General features: G+C 40.0%; 1 protein-coding gene and 1 long non-coding RNA gene across 15 annotated transcripts in view; one reads left to right on the forward strand and one right to left on the reverse strand.

Moving 5' to 3' along the window:
* The window catches only part of LOC114672820 (uncharacterized), a 37,899-nt gene extending 31,531 nt beyond the window's left edge, over positions 1-6,368 (forward strand). The window contains exons 3-4 of the long non-coding RNA XR_013404893.1: positions 2,583-2,675; positions 5,096-6,368. This is a non-coding gene — a long non-coding RNA (uncharacterized LOC114672820). The remainder of the gene's footprint in view (positions 1-2,582; positions 2,676-5,095) is intronic.
* Positions 1-26,641, reverse strand: part of PRUNE2 (prune homolog 2 with BCH domain) — a 292,615-nt gene that overhangs the window by 26,918 nt on the left and 239,056 nt on the right. For 5 of the 14 annotated variants that reach the window (XM_077966262.1, XM_077966260.1, XM_077966257.1 and 2 more), the window contains exons 10-13: positions 16,775-16,854; positions 13,831-14,031; positions 5,117-5,290; positions 2,201-2,392 (exon numbers count right to left, since the gene is read on the reverse strand). In XM_077966262.1, coding sequence (XP_077822388.1) covers positions 2,201-2,392; positions 5,117-5,290; positions 13,831-14,031; positions 16,775-16,854 — 647 coding nt within the window. The remainder of the gene's footprint in view (positions 1-2,200; positions 2,393-5,116; positions 5,291-13,830; positions 14,032-16,774; positions 16,855-26,641) is intronic. The other 9 variants (XM_077966268.1, XM_077966265.1, XM_077966267.1 and 6 more) reach the window with 3 other exon arrangements.

The following is a 26,641-nucleotide window of genomic DNA, read 5'->3' on the forward strand; positions in this document are numbered from 1 at the left end:
GTTAAGGGGCTAGGTTCTGAATTCTACTAAGAGGAAGAAAACTTCCTCTCATAAGAGGAGGAAAACCACAGATGGGTCTGGCTAAATTATATTTGAGTCGTACAAAATTCTGTACTTTTGGGAAATCTTGAGAACTGCTTCCTGGTAACATGGGACTGAGGAGTATAAGTGCTACTTGCAGGAGGTACTGAGAAAACAGCAGGTGGGAAATGTGGAACGTGTGGCCATTGAAACTCCAGGGGTCAAGGAACATGTAGATACATCTCAGGACACCATTCCCCATCTTTTGAAAGCTCTGGCATAATTTTGGAATTGCCCTGTCTTTTAAGCAAGCTTTACATTCCCACAGTTTCTTTGAAACTCACAGCAGGTGTCAGTCAGAACCCCACAGGTAACTATACGGAATGTCATGCGTCTTTCACACTTAAAAAGGGAAGCAATGTGTGAATTTTTATTTTTTAGTATCCCTGTCTAAACGATTGCAATTGATGTCATATAGTTCTGGACTATAGAATCATTAAAGGGATTTTCTTCAAGCTTTGAGTAGGAGGACAGGACATACGCTTAAGCCTGGTCCATTCCTCCCAGAACGCAATGTGTTAGTTTTTTCAGAACTCTAAATACTCGCTGGTGATTACATGGCAGTAAAGTAATGGCTGTATATAGATTTGGATGGAGTTAATTAACTCTTGAAAAAGCAGTTTAATAAGATGTTTTCTACAAAGAGAGTGTGACTCTACTGCAAAAAAAGATGGGGGAAGAGACCAATACTAACTAAAAATATACCCAATTATGGGTTTGTGAGTATTACTAATTTGAGGTAGTTGTATACAGTATTTATACTACAAGTGATGATATGGTATTGTTGAACACAGTATTTACACTACAGATCTTAGAAGATGCTACCTATGTAAGTATTCAACTGATACAACACACATTTGTGAGAGAGTAATGTAGTAGCTTCTCTCTGGATTTTTTTGCTTTAGTTCCATCTTTCCAATATGCAGGTATTTATCAACTACTTTTTAGAATGCAATATGAAGGAAAATGGCAGGAGGAGACATATCTTAATACAAAAATTGCTTGTTACCACAATTTCATTTCTGAAGATGCATAACTAAATAGAAATTCACAAAGGATATGGTGGCTTAGCTATACTAATCCTCACACTGCACAGACAAGCAATTCATCCTCAGCATGATGAAAAGACAGAAGTTCATTAAAAGAGACAATAGACATAATGAATCCAACTTAAAAGCAAGTAAGAAAGCATCCTTTCAAAAGCATCTTTCTAAATGTAGCAATTTGGCTCCAGAGTGTTACAGTAATTTCAAGATCATGACTGCTCAGTTACTTGGATTTCTTTCTTTATTTCCATGAACTTCTAAGAAATTTTTTTTTGAAAGGGAAAGACTGAGGTTTATAAACAGTACTTCAGACGTCATTTTAAATGGCAGTTCAGCTCACTGTGTAAATGCTGTCTGCCCTTGGAATGCTGCAGCATCATGTTCATCCAAGTTTATTTAACTAAAGGAATACTATGGGATCAACTCACTACTTCATGATCGCTGTCTAAGTAAGAAATGTCTCAATATAAAAAGTACAGAAATTTATAAAGGAAAATGAAAATTTATAAATGAAAATTTGTTCTTTTGGGTAGAGGATCTTTAAGAAGGGAAGAAGAGGCAAAAAGAGAAGGAAGAAAGTAGAAGGAGAGGGGATAACTGAAGGAGGGAAATAAAAGAAAAAGATTTCCACATGAAAGTTTTCCTCCAAAATCAAGAGCCAGTGCCATTGGCAGGCTTGGGAGATATTTCAGATAATACTGTAATTTTTCTATAGCTGCTTCCTGCTAAAAAAATTTAAATTTAAATTTAAAAAATCAGATAATACTATCATTGCAGGCAAAGTACAATAACTAGAATGCATAGGATCATTCACTTTTTGCCCCTCCCAGATACCTTGAAGGGGTCAGCTAACCCCTCAATTTCTATTCTCAGATATGCAACTTACTCAAGTAAAATTTCCTCTGTTGGCAACAGCATAATTCATTTGAAGTCTGTTTTTTAAAACATTTCTTTCATTAGACTCTCTTCTCAAGAAAGGTGAGGTGAATTCAGGGTGTATGTGCTGGGTAGGGTGCATGAGCAACCCCCCAGGAGTCTCCTGAGACCCTCTGAAGCAAGGGCGCAAACCTTACCTGAGTGACACAGACAGGCATGAAAGGGATGTAACACAAGTTTGCTGGCCAGCAAATGGAATGGAGACAGAAGGAAAGATGTCACAGTCGCAACCAAAACATACACACACACACACCAGCCAGCAACTCTTCTCCTCATTCTTTTCAGGGTCATTTGTCCAGCAAGACTGCAGAGAAGGTTACCTGAATCTCCTATAATGAAATAAGAGAAGTAAAAAAAAAAAAGAATCCTTGTTAAAATTACTTGGTGTTATTTTTCTCCATTATTTAAATGGGTTTCTCTGCTCCAAGTTCAAAAAAAAGCCAGTTCTAGCCTCAGAGGGACCCCATACTGTTGGCTGAGCAAAACTATCCAAACCCCTCTTTGCTTTGATTTATGCAGATGGCAAGGATATTGCTATTGGCTCATAGGATGTGAACAGTGGTGTTGAGATCACCCTCATTTGACTGATGATGTCATTGAAGCCCAGAGATGGTAAGTAATATACCAAGGTTACAGACTAGCAAGTGGCAGACATGGGTACTGAGCCTCATTCTTCTACATTGTGTGCAGGGCCTCTGGCAATAGCTCATATCAAGGTCACCAAAGCTGAAGACTGAATTATTTATTCAAATACTGCCATCATGCACCAGTATTTTCAACAGGTGGGACATTTGGCAGGGCCTGGCTTTGAGGCTAACTTCTGCAGCTCTTTTGATTGCCCCCACCTTACAGTTTTTGGCACAGAGCACTGTGCAGCTGGCACTTCTCTATTGGCCCAAATGACAAAACTTCCTCACAGCAAAATACCAAGCACCAAATAAGATTCATGTTTACTGGGAAGTGATTGCTGCTTTTTAAACGCTCATCAGAAGCCAGAAGGACAAACTCAGTAGGTTGGTAAGTAAGGAGCTTTCTCTTATGGTCTAAGAGAGTGGTGTAAACTCCTAATGTGGAAGACAAAGCTTTGGCAAATTCAGAAGTAACATCTGGAGCATCTTTACCTACAGAGCACAAAAGCTGTTCAGGGTGCAGGAAAAGGTGGCATCTCTCTCTAAAGTTCCGGATGGGTGCAGCCAGAGGCACACTTCATGCAGGCCAGTGCCTGGAGAGGGCTGAGGCAGGGCTGGGGAGAGGGGAGGTGGCCTTCTCTTCAGAACAAACCGGACAGTCACACAGACAAAAACTGAGCTTGCAACACAGAATGGAGAAGAGCAAATGGCAAAGGGAGGAGGTGGTAGGGACGGAGAGCACAGCAAACCAGGTTAGCCCTGAGGGCTCCGGTGAACTGTTACAAGACTGTGGCAGGCAGAAGCGGTGGCTTTTTCCAACCATCAGTGCACTGATGATAACCATTCTCTCCTGATTCTGACAACAGGCTGATGGGCTTGACCACGCCACCCAGCCCACCTAAAGAACAAGCAGGCGAGTCTACTGGAGTATTAGCAGATAACTAGCCCTAGAGGAGCAGCGGGACCACGAGCTGCCTTTAGGAGCTGATGTTTATAGGGGCTTATCACTGGGTGGCTTTGATTTGACAGACATTTTTATTTTTTAATAGTTTTAAAAATGAACATAGAGTAGAGTACTCTTACAGGCAGGCTTTGTTTTGTTTTTATTTTCAAAAAGAAAACAAACCAAAAATATCTGATGGGTGGTGCAAAGGAGATGTGACCTGGGAAGATGGGGAAGACTGAGTGTTCCTCCTATGGTTTTCACATAAAACCAAAAGGGTTGACTCTACAGCCAGCTGTGTGTCACTTTCAGCAAGACTGGGCCAACTCTCATTCTGAAGGGCTACGGGCATGATTTCCCTTAGAGGAAACTGCTCCTGACCCCACAGCAGCTCTCAGGGGGTCGTATTTCCATTTCAGGTCAAACAGTAAGGCAAGAAAAAGAAAGGCCAGGACCAGGGGCAGGGACTGGCATTCACCTTTGCTACAGTGGTCAGGTTCCCTGGGTGGTCCTGATACTTATGTGGGGGTAGCAATGTATGGGATGGAAGGTTTGACTGAAATAACAAATCAGCCTTCTGCTTATTATAATAGAAAACAAAAGCAGTGTTTTGAGCAGTGCTAAGACTCTTATTTCCCTGCCCTCATTAAGGAAGAGAGAACTGAGACAGCAACAACTGCCTCGTCAGCTCACACTCTTTCTGGAACAGCTGGGTGGTTACAGTGGCGCCTCAGGACTTGGGAAAGGAAGGCATGCAGCAGAAGAATCAAAATGCTGTCGATGTTTTCTGAAGTTGACAGTGTTAAATGTGTTGCTTCCACTCATCTGACATTTTGTGAATCCCAAATTAATCAAGGCCACATATGCTCCAGGAGCCCTCAAGAAAGTGCTGGAAATACAAACACACTTTTCTCTCTCCCTTGTCTCTCACCAAACAGGTGGAGGCTTTGACTGGGCTTGGCTGTTGTCAGGCCTAGATTTAATGTAGTGTCTAGAAAGGCAAACTTCAGTTAGGGGAAACAATTACTAGGCTAAGTCTACAAAAAATCCCCAAAGCTTCTGAAGAGGATTCAAAAGACCATCTTGTAATAAGAAGCACCTCGGGGGTAGTTTAGGACACAGGCCACAGTGTCACATCTTCTGTTCAGTTCAACCGTACAATGGACTGATAAGAATGACAAACAGACGTTTAACTTAGACCACTATGACTTTCAATACATTGGCACAGAACATGATCGCTATCAGACATGTAGCATGAAAAGCCCGTTTTATATGGGAAAGTTGTCTTTGCCTAGTAGGACTTTAAATGTTTATTGAATTTAATATGAGGAAATATACTTAGCTCTATAGTTCCCTGAATATGGGCTCTAGAATAGGGTCTTTGAGATGTCGTGTTCCACCGAACTCTAGACTCGCTTTCTGATTTTAAATAAAATGGCTGCCCCTTCCCCATTTCCCAGATTCACGCAGAGCTCGACTACCTCCGTGAGAAATGACTCTCCTGTAGGGCTCGATGACCTTCATGTCAATGCGCTGCTCTTGTTCTCCAATCACCACTGTCCTCCACAGCCGGTTGTCCTCCCGTTCCTCTTCGGCCGTATATTCTGGAATAGACTCTGACTCTTGGCCAGAATCTTTGTTGGCTGTGGGATCTTCTGGAAACAAAGCACAGAGCAGGGCTGAAGGAGCAAGACCTCCATAGTGCAGGCAGCTAAACAGCCAAATGCTAAGCTTTAAAATACTTTTTTAAATGAACACAGAGTACTTCTATGGGCAGCTTTTGTTTTGTTTCATCCTGCAGAATCAACCTGATCAAAGTCCTTGTTTTCTACAGCCTTTACAGAGCTTAGCAATATCCTGACCATATAAAGTACACTCAATAAAGTCTTTTTTATTAACTGAACAACCACATCCATTGCTAAGGTCATGCTGAGGGTGAGACTAGGTGCAAAGCTTGAGCTGTCTTGCATGGGTAGTGGTCCAAGGTGTGCACAAGCCAGGACCAACTCACCCTTGATCGGGGTAAAGATTGCAGGTCTTTCTAATGGGGTGAAAAGCTTTGTTACTAGACTCAGAAAATCTTGTGGTTTTGGGGTCGCATCTCTTCAGTGCTTAGAGTCTTTTGGGGTCAACTTGGAATCCTGATGATATTACAAGCCAAGACTCCTACTCTAAGACTCTCACAACTGGGCTGAGCCCCCTATTGGGAGCACATCTAGACATAAATTTGATATTGCTTTCTATGTACTATTTCAAAATACGCCACACAAAGACTTTATAGTAAGCGAGAAATAAACAACTGTGTAGACCAGAAATGCTCAAAGACCCCAAATGCGCAAGACTCCCAAATTGATGGGTGCATAAGACAATAAAAAAGCCTACTGAGCATTCTCTGGGAAGAAATTTACTCTTGTGCATTAAAAAAAAAATACATTTTTAAAAAAAAAGTCTAAGCAGCAATTGTTTCCATTTTTACTAGAAGTATTAGTAGAGCTTAATGATGGTTATTCTTTGTATGTTTAATCTGAAAGAAAAGATTATTTATAACCTTAAAATAATTTCAAGACATTATCATTGTTATTTTTCCATTCCTGGAAAAGCACCATTGAATTTACACTGCATTTCACTTCTTTCTATGGCACTTTGATGACAACAACAGCACTATTGTATTAAGTATCGACCTTGTACCAGGTACTAGTTGATATTAAAATGGTCATTATACCAATGCAAAAACTGACTCTGAAGTGGTTTGCCTCAGATCATGGTTACTAAATAAATATAGCCAAAACCTTTCCCTTTTTTCAGCCCTTCTAATCTATCACATTGTACCTTGAATGTGTGACTCTCCTTATTTATTTTACAAAGAGACTGTGAGTCCCTTGGGCAAAGAAACTGTGCCTTGAATCCCCTTTAATATTCACTTCCACCAACCCGCTCCCTACTTAGCTTACAAACTTACTCAGAACGCTCAAAAAAAAATTGGGAAGGTGAGTGAGTAAATGAAGAAAAACTCGGATAATTTCCTGGAAATGGAGGTAATCTGTAAGGGAGCCACCGCACCACCATTATGTTCTGGAAGAATTTGCAATTATACCTTCAAAATTGTCTAATTACCAACGACTTGGATAGCAAAATGAAGTTTGGTTGGGAAGCAATCCTAGCCTTTTTTGCCAACACCAACAGCTACCACCACCTACAGAGCCTTGGGTCACTCTGGCTTCCACTGTGTTCCCACCAGCATGCGGCAGTTTATCAAGGACAGAGATCATAAACCATTGGCTTCAGGCCAAGTGTCGTGTCCCTTGTGCAACTCCACCCATCTCTTTGGAATCCCTTCCTGCTTCTTCCTTCCTACATGGGGTAGATGCCTGGGATGCTAATCTTAGCTCCCTTCCTGAAACTCAATTTCCCGTCTGGTCTCTACTCCCTCAGAACTCTGGATTCTGAAGCAGGTTTGTATTCTGATGCTCTTCTACACATCCCCCTTCCCTCCAGTGAACTTTCCATCCACCAGATACTCTTCATCCTGTTTGGTACCCTCTGACCTGCTCCAGCTTTACCCTGGTCATCTCTGTGGGGTTAAGATAGGGTTGTTTTGTTATACTTTCCGCAAATTTTATTAAAATCCCCTTATGTAAAACATTTTTGATTGGGTGTGGTGGCTTAAGCCTGAAATCCCAGCACTCTGAAGGCCAGGGCTGGTGGATCACTTGAGCTCAGGGGTTCGAGACCAGTCCTGGGCAACACGGAGAAACCCAGTCTCTACAAAAAATACAAAAATTAGCTGGATATGTTGGCATGTGCCTGTAGTCCCAGCTACTTGGGAGGTTGAGGTGGGAAGATCACATGAGTCCAGGAGGTCAAGGCTGCAGTGAGCTATGATGGCACCACTGCACTCCAGTCTGGGTGACAGAGTGAGACCTTGTCTCAAAAAAAATAATAAAAATAAAAATAAAAATAAATGTAGGCCGGGCACCATGGCTCGCGCCTGTAATCCCAGCACTTTGGGAGGCCGGGGCGGGCAGATCATGAGGTCAGGAGATCGAGACCATCCTGGCTAACACAGTGAAACCCCGTCTCTACTGAAAATACAAAAAAGTAGCCAGGCGTGGTGGGCGTCTGTAGTCCCAGCTACTTGGGAGGCTGAGGCAGGAGAATGGCGTGAACCTGGGAGGCGGAGCTTGCAGTGAGCCGAGCACCACTGCATTCCAGCCTGGGAGACAGAGTGAAACTCCCTCTCAAAAAAAAAAAAAAAAAAAAAATATTGTATACTACATTCTTTACTATGGTTTTAGTAAAACACATACCACATAAATATAGTCAACTAATCTTTGACAAGGAGCAAAGGCAATACAGCAAAGCAAAGATAGTCTTGTCAACAAATAGTGCTAGAATAACTGGGCATCCACCTGTAAAATAATGAATCTGGACCCAGGCCTTTGGTCCTTCACAAAAGTTAATTCAAAATGGATCATAGGCCTAAATGTAAAATTCAAAACTATAAAACTTTTAGAAGAGAAAATGTAATTGGCCTTGGGTGCAAAGATGACTTTTTAGATACAACACCAAAGGCATGATCCATGAAAGAAATAATTGATAAGGTGGACTTCATTAAAATTAAAACTTCTATATAAAAGAAAAATCAAGAGAATGAGAATAAGAAGATAAGCTGCAGACTGGGAGAAAATATTTGCAAAACACATATCTGATGAGGACTGTTATCCAAAATATACAAAGAATGCTTAATACTCAACAATAAGGCCGGGCATGGTGGCTCACGCCTGTAATCCCAGCACTTTGGGAGGCTGAGATGGGTGGATCACGAGGTCAGGAGATCAAGACCATCCTGGCCAACATGGTGAAACCCCATTTCTACTAAAATACAAAACATTAGCTGGGCATGGTGGCGCACATCTGTAATCCCAGCTACTTGGGAGGCTGAGGCAGGGGAATCGCTTGAACCCAGGAGGCAGAGGTTACAGTGAGCCAAGATTACGTCACTGCACTCCAGCCTGGCAGCAGCACAAGACTCTGTCTCAAAACACACACACACACACAAACTCAACGGTTAGAAAATTTTTAAGAGTAGCCCTCAAGTATTCCATTTTGCTGATGTCTTGTAGTTTACTAATCCCATGGTGGTGAAATATAGTTTTATTTCTTTTTGTTGTTTCTTTATAAAGAATTTGCTTCAGTAAGCATCTGCATGAAGGAGTCTTACCTTATTTGTACACGTATTGCTATAGCGGAACTTTCTAGCAATGAAGTGCTGGGTCAGCGGGTATAACCACGTCAAGTCTTGGGGACGTTTTTGCTCTTGAATATGCTATACCACAATATATGAGAGGGCTGGATGTCCCCCATTGCCAAGAACACGATAGGCTATCAAAGTTTTCAACCCTTGACAATTTAAGGGGAAATTATCACATTGTTTTAATTTGAATTTCTTTAATTATTAAAGAAGGTAAACACTTTTCACTGTTTATTGGCTATTTATATCTCTCTTACGGACAAGGAGGTACCTTTTAAGCCCCTTTCCTATTGTGGTCCTTATGAACTAGTTGGAGGTTTTTGTTTGTTTGTTTTGTTTTGTTTCTGGAGATGGAGTCTTGCTCAGTCGCCCAGGCTGGAGTGCAGTGGTGTGATTCAGCTCACTGTAACCTAGTTGGAATTTTTGTACAGAACTTTGTTATATGTTGCAATTTTTTTTTTTTTTGCCTTGTGCTTACCCCATGCTTAGCTTTTAAACTAATATCTATCTTTTTCTGCCAAATATAAATTTAATATTTTTATGTAGTTGAGTCTGTTAACTTTTTTTTCATGGTTTTTGATTATGGTATCATAGTAAGAAAGGGCATCTCTATGTTAAAAGTATGTATGTGTACACACACACCTATCAGCATTTTCCTATAAAGATAGCATTATTACTCGTTTTGGTGTAAAAGTCCAGGGCTGAACGTTTTTATGGGGTGTAATGCCTAACGTTTCAGAGAGTGGAAGCCGGCAAGTTGCTAGTATTCCTCCTTCCCTTCCTCTTCTGGCTGATGTAAATAGGGAAAAAAGTTATCTAAGAGCTAGGGCTACATTAAGTTTTCTTAAGTTGTTCATTTCTAGAAGTCAACAATACAAGTTAGTAAGAAGGAAAGATAGCTTTACCGACTTTCTGGAGTTAGCAAAACCCTCCTGACCTTCATAATTCTTTTGTTCTAACTATAAATTACCATCCTCTCCACAGCCTTCATTTTCCCACTGTTTGCAAAAATATTCAGGTCTCATTTAACTCTCTATCCTGATGTTCCCCAAATTTAATTTTTGGTCTCATGCTTCTTCACTAAGAAATACTTGTTTTTTTGTCTCCTTTTCTCAACAATGAGCTTTTCTTCCCAGTGACTGTTGGAGTCTATCAAAACCTTGTACATAGGGGAGAAGTCAACTTGAACATTTGCTCGTGTCTTTTTGAGATGATATAGCACACAAGCTCCTGAATGGTTTGTGCTACACAGACTACAGTGGGGGGTGCATTGTTGGTGTTCATTATGGACTAACTAATGATGATGTCAGCTGTGGCCTTCCAGGAGGCACATGCATTTGTGACAGCTTTCTGTATCACAATCTTGCACTTGTTAATGTGAGTACTCCTAGAGGCTTTTCTGGTTATAGGAAAGATATCCTATATACTGTTAAAAAGTCTTTAGAATATTTTGGTGACAAACAGCAAGCAGGCAGTTAATTTGAGAGAAAAATATTAGCATACAAAATACAATGAAAAATCCTCCTTTCAGACAACACCATTATGGCATAAGGCTGCTTACAGATAAAACAAAATAAACTTAGCACTTGATTAATTTATATAGACAGTTAAAATGGAAAATTGATTTTATAAGCTGGTTGCTTGTAGACTGAAAATAATGGAAAATCATGGATGGGGAAGTTCAATGAAGTGACACCCTGATTATCTGGAAATGATGTTGGGGTGCCTTATGAAAAAAGAAAACTGCCTTTAGGGGCTAATATTTAAAAAGATCTTTCAGAAGAGGTCACTAACCATCACTTGGGAGCCTAAGAAGGAAAAATATAAGAGCACATGAGGATTTCTTATAACATTCTTATCAGAAATATTCAGTCTAAAATTTTTCATTTTTCCACTTCCCTTACAAAATATCTTTCTGAAGATCTGAATGGTGGTAAAAATAACTTTGTTGTTGGTTTGGGAAACAGAAATGAGTTATTATTTTTCCTGACCTTTGGATATAAGTTTCTAGGATTAGTAAACTAAAGTATTAAAAAAGAAAAAACTCAGATCTTTCTTAATATGAAAGAATGACCTCCCAAGTCCATCATTATCTACGTGTTTTTGATATTTTTGGTACTTTGTAAATACGAAAGGACATCAAACTTTAATTATTTCACAGTACCTTAACTTACATGGCCCAACACTTTGGACACAACTATTAAAGAAAACTGCTTGAAAGGGAGGACCAGTTGAATATATTTGACAGTGAGCTTCACAAATTTTCCACAAGCAAAATTACACTGTGAGCAAAAACCCTGGCAGACGCATTTGGTCATCAGCTACTGAATAAAACAGGTAAAGGCCTGAAAAACCTTCAGGCATTTGGTACAGTAACTCTTACTGTTTTTTTTGTTTTGTTTTGTTTTGTTTTTAGAGTCCCCAAGTCAGGAAAACTGGATAAAAAGAGGCCTAAAGGTGAGCAAGAGCTATCACCTTTGACTTCACGTATGTAAGCCCAATCTAGTAACAGACCTTTTTCCATTCATTGTTAGCATATTCACTGGGAAGCAGCATGGGCCAGGAGCTAAGGGCAACAATGAGCTGTGTGACCTTAGGCAAATTACTTAACTTCTCTGTGCTTCAGTGTTCTCATCTATAAAATGAAATAAATGAAAACTAGATAATGAAATATATAATATAATGAGGTATATAATATAGAAAGAAAAATATATAAATGAAAAATATATAGTAAAAATATATAATATATAATGAAAAATATATAATGAAAATATGTACATGAAAAATATAACATAAATGAAAAAGTATTCATTAAAAGAAAATAAATTACGGCCCAAATGTTTTTGAAAAACTATACCTTAAAAACCCCTATTTTGTTTAGAATGTATATGCCTGGTTCAAAATGATGCCACGAGAAACCTAAGAAACAGGCTGCCTTCAAGCATTTATTTCATACTTCAGAACTAAAACATATTTATAATCTAACCCTCTTATACAGTCACTTATCCGTGTCCTCATGTTTACAAAATATAGCTATTCAGGCGCACTTTGTGTTTTCAAAGTTTCATGTTTTTGTTTAAAACCTCTGACCATATACTTTTCATTTGAAAATTAGGGTAGATTTAAAAATTCAACTTACTTTACAATTCTGTCCTTTGCATTTAAGACCTAAAAGCAGGGTTGTGGCCATTAAACTGGTTCTTTCAACACAGCTATGTCAACTACATTAAAAGCCATGTCAGCAAGTGGCAGTGTTAATTACCAGCTTGCTCAGCCACCAGTGCTTTGCTTGACAGTTTTACTATGTATAAAAATAAAAGGTTCAGATGTGGTGTGACAAAGTTCTCCTGGCAACAGAGAAGCAAATACGGAGGCGAGGGAGGGGCCGGTAGGATCATGCCACAGTCTTTTGTGGGATTTTGTCACTATATTAGCAGGAAAAGAGTGGGAGCTGGTAGGGGCAACTGGGATGGACAGAGGAGCTGCTGAAGACTCTCTGGGATGACAGGAAATAATACAAATTCCAGACCTTCTTTCACCTCCTATTTGTGTATTTCAACCTACAGAATCAACTACCCAGATAACTACAGAAATTCACACATGATAAAAATCTCTACTTACACTAAAGAACTTAAGCATGTAACCAAGTATCACCTGGACCCCAAAAACTTATGGAAAAAAAAAACTCTACTTAAGCATAATAGACTATAAAACAAGTCGTTTAGCCATTTCCTTTTTGAGGAAATAAAGCCTTAAGCTCTGTCAAGGTAGACTCTGAACTGCACTGCTCACTTCAGCTCAATGACCATTGGTTGAAATAATGAGCTAATTTGGTGACTTTTCTAATTACTCTCTTCAGGAGTGGAACTGCTAGAATTAGCATATCTCTAAAAGTCAGGCCATCACTTAATTGTGGCACCGTATTACTTTTGAGATTGCATGAATTCTTAAAATGAATAAAAGCAATATCTGTGTCCCAGACTCACTCGGTTTCACTTTCAAACACTGTAACTTTGGAGAATTCCACCCTGGCTAGTACTGAAACAGAAACTACATAATGCCATTAAAAAAAAAAAAAAAGCAAATGTTTTGTATTTGTACATATTTCTTAAACCAAATTTCATAGAGCAAGAGAAAGAACTAAAGACTGATGTTCATATCAGGAGTGTGAGTCTTGGATGATCTGACAACTTTTAATTGTCTTCCTTTTTATCATTTCTCCCACTCCCCCTAAACCATCCCTTCTTCCTTCCTACTTTATTGGAGATGCAGGATCAGACATAAAGTCCTTGCTCTCATGGAGCATAGATTCGAGGGGTAAGAGAAAGACAGAAAGATGCAAACAAATAGTTAAATAATACAATTTGAATTAGTGATACATGGAAAATACAATGAATATGGGGACAGAGAGTGACTAGGTAGTGGGAGCAGGGAAGTGGGATGCACCTTTGATTCCAGAGGTCAAGGAAGACCTCTCTGAAGAGGTGACATCTGATTAACATCTGAATAAAGAGAAGGAGTCAGTCATGTAAGGATCTGGGGAACAGAACTTTGCAGATAGTGGGAACTTATATAAGAAATTGTCAAGCTCTGATTTCTCTTCTTCAAATTTTATCATCCAGATTAAATTCTCTTCCTCTGCAAACCCAGCCCCGGGTTTCTTACAACACAGCATGTAACAGTCTTCCCTCAGCCCCCGTGCCTAGCATAAATGCTAGCACAGAGTAGGGGTGAATAAAGAGCAATGGTTATGTAGGACCTCTGTGAACCACACGTTCTCTGTCAAGCTCCAAACTGTCAATCGTGGTCACCTATGACCTGAAGTAAAAACAGAAGCTTCTAGAAATCACAAAAAGGATCCACTGGCACAAAAATGAGAGGTCTGTTAGAAAATCTTTTACTTATTTAGCATTTAACTTTGGCCTTGCCTACTTAGTGACTTACCACGGCCAGTGTACTCAAAAGAATCTGCTTCATCGGGGGTATCAAGTTCATCCACATTGATGTCAATTTCATCTGGACTGTCTAAGTTATCATCAGAGAGAATAGATCCTTCACTTTGGTCCAGAGAAAGATTGATATTTGGGGCTGTGAGCTTGATTCTCCGAGGATGAGTGCCATTAAGATCCAGAGAATTAGGAGGTTCTAAAGAAGAAAGAGAACAGCAACATCAAGTATTAAACCAGAGGAGCAATCTAAATCCAAAATTTTAAAATCCCAAATGCTCTAAAATCTGAAACTTTTTGAGTGCCAACATGACGTGTCAAGGAAATACTCACCGGAGCATTTTGGATTTCAGAATTTTGAATTTGGGATGTTTAACCAGTAAGTATAATCCAAATATTCCAAAATCTGAAAAAATCCAAAATCTGAAACACTCTGGTCCAAGCATTTAAGTAAGGGATACTTAACCTATACGTGGCTGCCAAGAGGGGGTTTGGGCCCAGTGGAAAACATTTTTCAAGTCCTTTCAGCAAAAGCAGACCTGATAGAAATCTTGGTATGAGATTTAGAAACCCTTCTTGAAAGCAGCCCTCAGTAACTGGATCCTCCCAACCCCCTCGGCCTTGGCCATGTAGAAACAGGAAGTAGGAGCTATTGCTAAATGGGTAGGTAACTAGTTTTTAGAATTTCCCTGTTCAAGTTTGAAAACTTGAAATTGCTATAATAATTGAATTAAATTTTCACGGGGTATATTGCATATGAAAAACAGTTAAGCTTACATATACAGTTGTCCCTTGATATCCATAAGGGATTGATTCCAGGACCCCTGGTGGAAACCAAAATATACAGATGCTCAAGTCCCTGATATAAAATGGTGTAGTGTTGACATATAACCCATGCACATCCTTCTGTATACTTTAAATCATCTCTAGAATAACACCTAATACAAAGTAAATAGCTGTTGCACTCTGTTGTCTAGAAACAATGACCAGGAAAAAAAGTTTGTACATGTTCAGTACAGATGCGATTTTTTTCTTTAAATATTTTTCTTCTGTGGTTGGTTGAATCCATGGATTTGGAACCATGGATACAGAGGGTCAACTATATTTTCTAATGGTTTGTGTTGACTTTACTCCTATGGAATGTAGGTTAAGAACTTTGTCATGTTCACAGACACTCCCAAAATACTTCTTTTAGGTCCTGACAACTCTGTATATGATCGTCACTGCCCTTTACTTGGCTGAAGTATCCTCCCAGGTAACATTCTTGGAGCTCACCCAAGCAGTCACCAGCTCTTATGCCAATCTCACTTGACATTGGTTCCTATAATGTAAGTGATAATCTTATGTGTAGGCTCCCTCCTTTCATTGTAGTATGTGTCTTGCTGCTCAGCTGCCTTTCATTTAATAGAAGCAGAGCTGGAGAAGTCATTTTTAACCAAGCTTAAGCTAACAAAACAAAGGTAGAGAGATACCCTACTGTAGTATAATAAGAAATATATTTTGGTCTTTGGCCCTGGTTCCAGGCACAGAGGTCTTAAAACCCTTGTCATTTCCTAAGGTGGATAGTGTCAGAACTGAATTATAGGATACCCAGTTGGTGTTCATTAGAAAACTGCTTGGTGTGTGGCAAAAACAAAACAAACAAAACAAAACAAAACAGAACCCTACACATCTGGTCACAGAAGTGTTCAGTTTGAGAGCAGAGTAGGACAATACAGTTTGTTGCCTTCACCTAAAACCAGAAATGACAGGATTCCCAAGCACGAAGTATTTTGAAGACCATTTGGTATACCCTTCAACTCCGGAATTCTGACTCCGGCCTTGTCCTAGAGAAACTGGCACTGTTTCCTTGTCATTAAGCTTTTTCTTTTCTGAATGGAACATCACCCAAACTCTGTTCCAGGTAATGGTTTTATGTATTACTTGAAAAAAGTTTCTATTGACAAGTAAGTTTCCACACTGAGTTTCTATATTTCAGGAATTTGCAGAACAGTGATGTCCCAAAGAATTCTTTGTGATGATGAAAAGGTTCTGTATGTGGCCATTGAGCACTTGAAATGAGGCTAGTGCAACTGAAGAAGAGCATTTTAAACAACTATTTTTAATTTTAATTAATTTAAATAGCCACATGTGACTAGCTGCTTACCATATCAGATAACCATAGCCTCAGTGCCTTTATCATTCAAAAGTACATTGTGAACTTGGAAGATTCAAATAAGCATACTGTGGTTACCAAGCATATTTGGCCATAGAACATTTAGAAATCTGTTACATGACTAGTATTTTGAAGAATGCATTTCAAATACTACAACAGAAAACAAATGTAATTGCCTTCCCTCTTCCCACCACACTGTAGGCTTGGCTGAGAATACATGATTCAGGATCTTGGTATGATCCTGGAGTTGGTGTAATGTAAGAGAGTGACCCTGGAACACAGAGAGAGTCATATAAGTTGCAACTGAAAAATTAAATTGTTTTTTGTGTATGCCTTGGGTTGTAAACTCCTAAAATGTAGGATGGTTTTTTTTTGTTGTTGTTGTCTTGGTTTTGGTTTTGATAGTTAGGATATTGAGCATTCTTGATACCACATTTCCAATTTTAAACTTTCTTACAATTACGTGTAAATGTGGGGAACTTAGACATTAGTCAGAATTTGGTACAATATACAGTAGCCAATTATTACAGGAACTGAAAACATTGGCAGATAAGGCTGTGGTCTAGGAGATAAAATGCAGCCCACACTAGCGAGCATCAATATTCAAGCCACCTCTTAAATTAACCAAATGCAACCTAACACCTTCATATCACACATTTCTTTTTTTCCTCTCACTGCTATCACTGAAATCATAAGTTAGATGCACAGGAAATAATTCTTTCACTGAATAATGAAAACGTTGGGATACAGAACACCAACAAAGGAAATGAACAAATGCTGCTCTCACCAGGCCTCATGTCTGCAGCACTGGGACTCAGCACCCCCTCTTCAAACGGGATGTCCATTCCTACATCCTCTGACAGTAGTCTGCAAAAAAAGCAAAGCAAAGCGCATCAACAATTGTGTAGGACTTCATTTCTTTTGAAGAGGAAACTCAGAGAGTCCAGGATAACATTTTCAACTCACTTAAAATAAACCACAGATGGGAACTGAATCCACTGTAAGTGGTCCTAAATTAAAGACTTTCTGCAGTTATGGTAAATGAGAACAATGGACACCAATTTCACTTGCATACATCAGGTCACTTCTACTAGCTCACTTAAGTAAACACACACCAAGTGGGAAACTCAGAAATAGGAAAATATATATATATATATTTATTTATATTTAACAACAGGGTCATTATATGTGCTTTGTATACATCTCTCACTCTGTAAATTTGAGTATTTTAATTAAATTCCCATGGACAGAGGGAGAGAGAGCATATTCTGTTGATCTCAGTTTTCATTTGTAAACTAGGGATATACCACCTACTTCACCAGGTTGTTTAAAGATTAAGCTACAAAAGTAAAGTGCCTGACACTCCTGAGCAGGCATAGACTGATGTTATTTTTCTTCCTTTTTTGAATATTTAAAGAGTCACTGTGAATATATGTTGGTGAAGATGGCTCTGGTCATGACTTCCCACCTCTTTTTTCTAATCAGTGCTGAGCCCACGACCATGTGTATTAGCACATTTGGTAAGAAAAGTGTAGGGAAATAGGAAATACCGAAGACAATTGTGATGAATCTATATGCTCTTCTAAGAAGCTGACCACTGTTCATGATACATTTCTCTTGATTTATTTTCATCCTTGGACCTTCGTTCAGTAAGTACCCATTTACCATAATATATTTTTCTTCTTGGTGAATTTCACATAATTTCATTCACCTAGGGCGAATCCTTATGATGTGGGCACTAACCTAATTTTAAACATGATAAACCTTTATGTTAAAGTTCTTAATTTATTTCCCTTCTCCCTCTCTTTGCTCTATGTAACGCTGGATCTACCAAACTTTTGGAGTTCAATCTACTTCTTCAGGATGCAAGTCAAATCCCCTACTGTCAATAAAGCACTATGATGAAAGAAAAGAATCTGCACCCTTAGTGATTACTGCATTTGCTTCATTTATTCAACAAATATCTATTGAGTGTCTACTATGTGCCGAGGATACAGAGGAACAAGCCAGACCTGTCTCATTCCAGTGGTGGAGTTGGAATGATGGAGTTGATACAATGACCACTACCTCCAAGAACTCAGTGCTGCTCCCCTGGATAGAGGTAAGTGCCTGTGTACTTGCCCACCAACTCCTGAGACCCCTTCAAAAGCTCAGCATCAGGGAGTTTGTCTACATTCTTTCTGTGGCTTTGACCCTGTGTGTTCTCTAAAACTAGACCTGTGCCCTGGTAGCAAAAGAGCGTGCAAGAGGTTGGCATGTAAGACAGACAATAATGTATCAGCAGGAACAAGATAACCTGTGCCAAACAGAGATACACTATGATAGGTGGAATCAAACCATGTTATTCAGCAACAAAGGTTGGGGAGGTATGCAAAGAGAAGATCTGCACCAGGCCCCAGTTTTGAAAGTTCTAGGACCTAGAGGGATGGATATCTGGGTATCCCATGATCCTGCAGTTTTTGGAATTCCTTACAATGATCTTTGTCATTCTGTGTGTTCTCCTTGACATCAAACCTCTCGTACCTGTCAAGTAGCAAAATGCTGCTATTAAGAGCTGCTGGATTTAAATCTTAGTTCTACCACTGACTGTGTTGGATTGAATTATTGAGCCTGAAATATTCTAAATGCACATGTGCATTATTTTTCTAGTTATCTGCCTAAGAGTCAACCTTGAACACAAATTAAGACATCAGATTTCTATCTGCCTGACAGAGCACACAGGATGTGGGCCTTGGCCTCAAACTAAATACGATGGTTATAAAATAGATAGGATCAGCTTAAGTTTAATAGATTTTTTAAAAATTGTGAATTATGGGCAACATCATGGAATAATTGCAGGAGTCCTGCCTGGATATGAGGTTTTAGTTCTGAGCTGTGGTTCTGCTGCCAGTATCGACAAACTGATTAACTCTGAGAAGATTAGTTGACCATTTCTGTGATTTTAAAAGGGAATACCCAACATCATAGTGACTGTGGAGAATAAATACAGTACAAATAAAAGTACTCTGTAAGTCATAAAGCACTGTCTGAGTTTAAGGTATTACATACCCTCCACTTAAAACATAGTACCAGGAGCAGTGGTTTAATTTAAGTACGTGTCATGGTTGGACAAATCAAATTAAAGGTCACTATAATTTGGGCATTGGCCTAGATAAAATATAATCTTATTACTGCACAAATCTCCACAGAGCCTAGAAATGCTCCTCAACTCATTGATGTTAGAAAATAGAGTCTTTGCCTCTAAGTGCTCCTTTTCAACACAAAGCAGAGACCCTGTAAAGAAGGCACAGATTTCTTCCCCCCATGTTAGCAAGCGCTAGGGGAAGAAAAATGCTGAAGGCTGTGATCAACCGATGACCCAAGGAGAGAGATTCACACAAACTCATGGATATTAAAGAAGGCTAGGCCGGGCGTGGTGGCTCACGCCTGTAATCCCAGCACTTTGGGAGGCTGAGGTGGGCGGGTCACCTGATATTGGAAGTTCAAGAACAGCCTGACCAAGGTGGAGAAACTCCATCTCTACTAAAAATACAAAATCAGCCGGGCGTGGTGGTGCACGCCTGTAATCCCAGCTACTCGGGAGGCTGAGGCAGGACAATTGCTTGAACCCGGGAGGCGGAGGTTGCGGTGAGCTGAGATCGCGCCATTGCACTCCAGTCTGGGCAACAAGAGTGAAACTCTGTCCCCTCCACCCCCAAAAAAGAAGGCTATAAGGACATGTTAGAAAACCCCTGGGACTGAGGGAAAGCTGAGCCAGAATAGCCTAAAAGCAAATCTAAGAGAAACCCAAGTCACGCTCTTTGTAAATACTTCAACCACATTCATACATTAAGCCCATAAACATTTGCAGAAATGAAGTGGCCAAACTGAGCAGTTGGTGATTAAGCAGGACAGCAGTTTTATGATCAATACTGAAGCCTCTCAGGATCTGTTGGGTAACAAACCAGTCCAGTGTAAAGGTCCGTATTTTACTTTATCTATCTGTAGCCTCTACTTCATTTTGAGTTTCTTTATACAGACTGGAGCTAACCAAGAGGTTAGCAGAAGTCTGACTGTACTACGGCTGAAATAGCTACATGTCTCCATCTAGAGGATGTATTAAAACTGCTTCATGGTTTCTTTGCTGGAGGGTACTGTGACATTAACACCATGTGTGTTAGAAGATCAACGTGTTATGACAGGCGCCACATGACTTGCTTTGGCTAATGAAGACAGAGTCGAAGGGAGAGATGTTCCTTCTGAGCAGAAGGCTTAGGAGCAAGCATGTGAGGAGCCACATCCTCTTCCCACCTTATTAGCTGCGGACGGGCTCGGCCAGGCGGTGTCCCGAGTGCCTCTGATGAGCAGAGGCCTCAACGAAAGCTTGTTGGAAATGTAAACAAGAAATGAAGTTTTGTTGTGTTTTGCCCTGCGATATTGTAGTTATTTGTTACCACATTACAATCTAGCCCATTCTTACTATATAGCTGGCCTTTATGGTTTAAGGGAATATTTGACTTATGCTATGCTCAAAATTTTATTTCCTGATTTGGGTAACCAATTTTCCACATTCTTAGGCCAGATTCATATTGACAGTAAATATCTTCACGTCTGGATTGCTAAAACATCAAAGCATGCTTTAATAAACAGGAACAAAAAGCTTGAAAAGACATGGAATGCTTTTAAGTATTCTGTAAGATGGAGTATTAATATATCACCTTTAGGGTTTTTGTCATAGCCTTTTATCACTTGCCAATTTACTTAACATTTTCTTTAGTTGACTTATTTTATTAAGGTTATTTTGAGAGGAATGTTTGTATCGCTAGTGTACAGGTTGAGTATCCCTTATCCAAAATGCTTGGGACCAGAAATATTTACACTTTCTGACTTTTTTGGATTTTGGAATATTTGCATTATATACTATAGTTGAGAATCCCTGCTCTGAAGATCTGAAATCTGAAATGCTCCAGTGAGCATTTCCTCTGAGTGTTGTGTCAGCACTAAAGAACTTCAATTTTGGAGCATTTTAGATTTTGGACTAGGGATACTCAACCATTATATGTAAACTTAAATCACTCAGGTAAAATAAACGGTGAGTGATTTAAGTTACATAAAATAAATAACATATATAGAAAAAAATAAATATAATAATAATAAAATAATACTGTTAAATTTAAGTTAGAAACCCCTGGAATCTCACTCAGTGGTTTTTCCTCTTTGCTAAAAAAGAGATGTTAGGAAGTGTTGGCTAAGTCTTACAAGGTGTAAAGCCATGTATCATTTAAAATACAAGAAATGCTATATAAAATAGCATACCCCAAAACTAATAATACATTTCCAAGCTTAAAAAAAAAAAATAAGTCCGCAGGTGCCAGAAATAAAGAGTTATTATAAAAGGCTGGTAAAAAGCTAGCACACAGGGTTCTTGCACTGGACACAGGGCTTAGGGTATCACAGCATGAGGGACCTCCTGGTGATGGAAGAAAGGCCTAGACCTGAACTTCTATACAGGGCTCTGGACCTTCAGGAACTTTCCCCTTAAGAAAAAGGGCATGGAAAAAAAACCTCTCTCCTCTGGACTTGGAAAGCATAGTCTACTTGAATCTTGGGTAGAAAATAAAAAGCAACCAGTAGGAGCTGGAGACACTAGTTGTGGACTGCTCATGTCTCAATTTATATTACCTGAATGACGTAGAAATGAATCAAGAAATTAAGATGAAAATTCATCTAGGATCACTGAACACCTAGGACCCTAGGATTCCAAAAGAATCAGATGTGGGCCAGGCGCGGTGGCTCACGCCTGTAATCCCACCACTTTGGGAAGCCAAGGCAGGTGGATCATGAGGTCAGGAGTTCAAGGCCAGCCTGGCCAAGATGGTGAAACCCTATCTCTACTAAAAATACAAAAATTAGCCGGGTGTCGTGGCGCATGCCTGTAATCCCAGCTACTCGGGAGGCTGAGGCAGAAGAATTGCTTGAACCCGGAAGGCGGAGGTTGCAGAGAGCTGAGACTGCGTCACTGAACTCCAGCCTGGGCAACAGAGCAAGACTCTGTCTCAAAAAAAAAAAAAAAAAAAAAAAAAAAGAATCACATGTGAAACCACTTGGTAGTGCTTACTTCTACAAGCAAGTTTCACTGGAAATCCAATTAGGAGCAAGAAAGAAACTCTCTGAAAGATGAGCTCACATCAAAAAACCCTATAAACTACACTTGGGAAAAATACTTTGAGGGATTTCCAGGAGACGCAATAAATAGAAAAATTAGCAATAAAAGTACTAAAAAAACAGAATAACATGAAAGAGGCCATAATGATTAAAGAATGATGTCTGAACCTTTGTTGTGTTAAACCACTGAGATTTGGGGTTGTCACAGCAGGTAATGTCACCAAGCCCTGTGCAGCCATTCTGCTTAAAAAAGAAACATCTAAAACATAACAACGCAGAAGTGTTGACAAGCAAGTGATATTTTTAAAAAACAGAAAAATACTAAACACAAGAAAGCATTACAATATTATTATTATTTATCATTACTATTAGTATTTTGTGGGACAGTCGTCCAGGCTGGAGTGCAGTGGTGCAGTCTCGGCTCACTGTAACCTCCACCTCCTGGGTTCAAGTGATTCTCCTGCCTCAGCCTCCCAAGTAGCTAGGATTACAGGTACCTGCCACCATGCACAGCTAAGTTTTGTATTTTTAGTAGAGATGGGGTTTTGCCATGTTGGCCAGCCTGGTCTCCAACTCCTGACTTCAGGTGATCTGCCTGCCTCAGCCTCCCAAAGTGCTGGGATTACAGGCATGAGCCACGGCACCTGGCCAGCATTACAGTATTAATGCCCAACAAAACAGACTTCAGAAAAGGCATTATTAAGGCTAAAGAAAGTTATTATTTAGTGATACAAGGAATAATTTTTCAGAAGATGTAATAATTGACAGCCAATGTGTTCTTAACAACATAGCCTCAAAATATGTAAAACACAAATTGAAAATAAATGATTAGGCAAAATAAATTTCATGGGGGGAAAATCTGAACATACCCCTCAAGAATTTATAAATTAATTTGAAAAGAAATATATAAGACTATGGCAGATCTGAACAATGCAGTAATATAGCTTGGTCTAATGAGAGATCTGCAGTCAATAAAAACACAGTTTTTTCTTTTTTTGAACTCACCAAAACTTACCATACATGATGTCTCATAAAATACCAAAAGTCAACATCACATGTACTATATTCTCTGACTTCAGGGCCATACCTCCAGTTATCAATCACAAAAAGTCTCCAATCACAGTTTGGAGATGAAAAACACACGTGTAAGTAACCAAACAATAAAGCCCTGCACATCCAAACTTGTGATAGCAGCTAAAGTTGTTCCTAGAGGAAAATAAATAGCCTCAAGTTCAGATTTTAGGAAATAAGATGAAGTGAATTAGCTAAGCATTCAACTCAGCCCAGAAAGTTATAAAAAGAAACACGCTCTTAGGTGATTTGATGCTATTTATGCTACGTCTGTGCACCTTCTCTAATGATCCTGAATACCGCCAAGTGGAGAAAGAACGGTGACAGAAATGGAATTCTCCAATTTGAGAACGGAGCCCACGCATATTCGTAGGTTGTGTGTTTCTGATACTCACACTTCTTCATATGGAAGGCTAATTGCAGTATGTGACAGAGAATGAAGGACAACAAATGCAGAACTTTTGGACATAAATGCACCTTCTTGCCTTTAGAACAGGTACAAAATGAAGCCCATTCTGCATTTCGTATTTTTTCAACATATCTGAATCTGGAGGGATTTGACTGTTGTTGTAGGATTAGCTTTGCCTGAGATTAGGTTCTTTTTAACAGGAAATGAGCAGTGAGCCAAGAGCCGGCACACACATACCAATAGCATTTCTAGATGGTAATGTTTCCTGACAGACACGGATATCCAGCAGCAGGTGGCACCCCTTTTCAGGAATAACCACTTTTACAAGATTGGCCACTAAAACATATACCTCCATAAAAAGTAAAGTAGCAGGTCATGACGTGGGGTTCATTGTTCTTTAGAAAAATGCTGATGGTTATGCTGATATATTTTGGGGAAATGGTTACATAAAGAGAAATACCCTTGTGTCAGAGTTCCTTAAAACCCTCCTGGCTTCCTTCTAGTCTAGTAAGATCTGCTGGACTGATAAGGTTGCTGTCTCTAGAAACAGAGATAAAAAGAAAAAAGAAAACACAAATAAAACCTTTCATGAGGTGCTTGCCTTCCCTCGTTAAGAATATCAATTAGCCCACAGGCTGGAGGACTGCCACGTGAGGGTTCTTGTCTGATAAAGTAGGCTGCTTCATTAAGCCAGCAGTACATGACACCCCGTGAACCACAGAGTACTTATCCAGTTACTCAAAGTAGGAGGTGAGACGGAAGCAGCACTGAGTTTCACACTTTGCCTAATCAAGCTGACCCCAATACGAAGCTGGGGTCAAGCCCATGAAATAAGGAAGGCTCTTAGCAACAGTTCGCTAACCCAGCTGGGCCTCTCTCATCCTAGAACAGGTAAGCACTGTGGCCAGGCTGGGAGAAGCATCTTAGAAGCCAGCCAGCTGAAGAGAGATGGAGGAGGGAGGTGAGAGCTGGAAAAGAAAACTGACTGCACACAGTAGGAAGATAGGCGCCGAGCACTCGCCCAGACACCACCTTCTTTAGGGAAGGTGCAAAACTGCACAAACCACAGCCAAACATTCTCAGGTTCTCAGAGGGGAGGGACACAACGCAGCCTCCTTACCCAGGGTCAGATTCTAAAATTCTGCAGGGAGCAAAAGAAATCACTTGTAGCTCAATGATCCTCAAACATTTTCTTGAATTGTTCCCTGAATACAGTGTACATGGTTTTGTATGTCAATTTTTTTTTCTTTTTACAGTGAGACTTATAAACATGAAAATTTGAGGAATGCTGAGCAGGAATAGAAGGAAAGCCTATATTTTTATCATTTCAACTTCTTTGCTTTTCAGAGAATAATTAACGCCTTGGCCGTGAATGATGGATGCATGGAGAATTCTACCTCTTGCCTGCAGACTATCTGCCAGCTTCTATTAATATTTTTCCTATAACCTTAAGATCTATCAATAGATTTGTTTGTTGTGGAGAAGATTAAATTAGATGGCATAATCTCACATTGGAGAGGGGCATATACTTGTTTAGGAAGTGAGTTTACAGTTCACAACCAGGATAGCTCAAAGGGATGTCAAACTGAACATGTTCAAAACCGAATCCTACACCTTCCTCTATGCAAATCTGCTACATCCTACCTTCTCTGTGACGACTTTGAAAAGTGTCCATAAATTGTTTGACACTTGCTTCAAAAGGTGGAGCCTAATTTCCCTTCCCTTAAGTGTGGACTGAACAGAATAAGGTGGAATGGATGGTGGGTGACTTCTAAGGCTAGGTCCTGAAAAGCACTGTGTGCTTTGTTCTCTCTTGGGTCCCTCAGTCTGGGAGAAACCAGCTACCCTGTTGTAAGGACAGTCAAGCAGCCCTGTGGAGAGTCCGTGTGGCAAGGAACTGAGGCTTCCTGTGAAAACCCAGGAAGGAACTGAAGCCTTCTGCCAACAGACTTGTGAACAAGCCATCTTGGAAGCAGATCCTGCAGCTCAAGTCAAGCCTTCAGACACCTGCGGCCCTGGCTAATGCCTTGATGGCAGCTTAACAAGAGACCTTAAGCCAGAACCATCTAGCTAATCCACTCTTGAATTCCTGATACAAACACTGGGAAATAATCAATGTTTGTTGCTTTAAGCTGCTAAACTTTGAGATTATTTATTTTATTCATTTATTTTTTGAGACAGGGTCTTGCTCTATTGCCCAGGCTGGAGTGCAATGGAGTGATCTCGGCTCACTCAAGTCTCTATCTCCTGGGTTCAAGTGATTCTCCTACCTGAGCCTCCCGAGTAGCTGGGATTACAGATGTGCACCACCATGCCCAGCTTATTTTTAGGAGAGACAGGGTTTCACCATGTTGATCAGGCTGGTTTCCAACTCCTGGCCTCAAGTGATCCTCCTGCCTTGGCCTCCCAAAGTGCTGGGATTACAGGCATGAGCCACTGCACAGGGCCAAGATTATTAATTATACAGCAATAGCTAACTAATACATTTCTCATCCTAGTGAATGTCTCTACGTATCACCTGGGCACTCAAGCTCCCAAACCGGCATTCACTCTTACTTTCTTTTCTTTCCCACCATTTCTTCCCCATCCAGTTGGCTGTCCAATCCTATAAATTTACCGCATCCTCTCCACTCCATTCTCACTACAAAAGCCTTAGTTCAAATTCATTTTTTTCATGCAGAAACGTTGCAACCTTTCTGTTTATGATCTTCTTCCCTACCTCCTCCAAATCATAACTAATACCCTTCTCCATCTCAACCTTGACGCCACCTTCTTGTTTAAATCCTCTCAATGTTCCCACTGCTTCAGGGAAAGAATCTGGTTTCAGAGAAGGGCTTACAAGGCCCTCTTAACCTAGCCCCCAAGCCTAGACCCAAGCCTCCTTTCTCATTCCCCACTCCCCACTTAGCCTTGCCAATCTTGCTGTCCTCTACTACTCAGTGTGGACATCTGCATCCTAGGACCTCACCTCCACCCCACAGAGTCAGGAACTGGGACCTCACCTCCACCTCACAGAGTTGGGACCTGGGA

Source organism: Macaca mulatta, chromosome 15 (genome assembly GCF_049350105.2).
Source record: "Macaca mulatta isolate MMU2019108-1 chromosome 15, T2T-MMU8v2.0, whole genome shotgun sequence".
NCBI classification, from domain to species: domain Eukaryota; kingdom Metazoa; phylum Chordata; class Mammalia; order Primates; family Cercopithecidae; genus Macaca; species Macaca mulatta.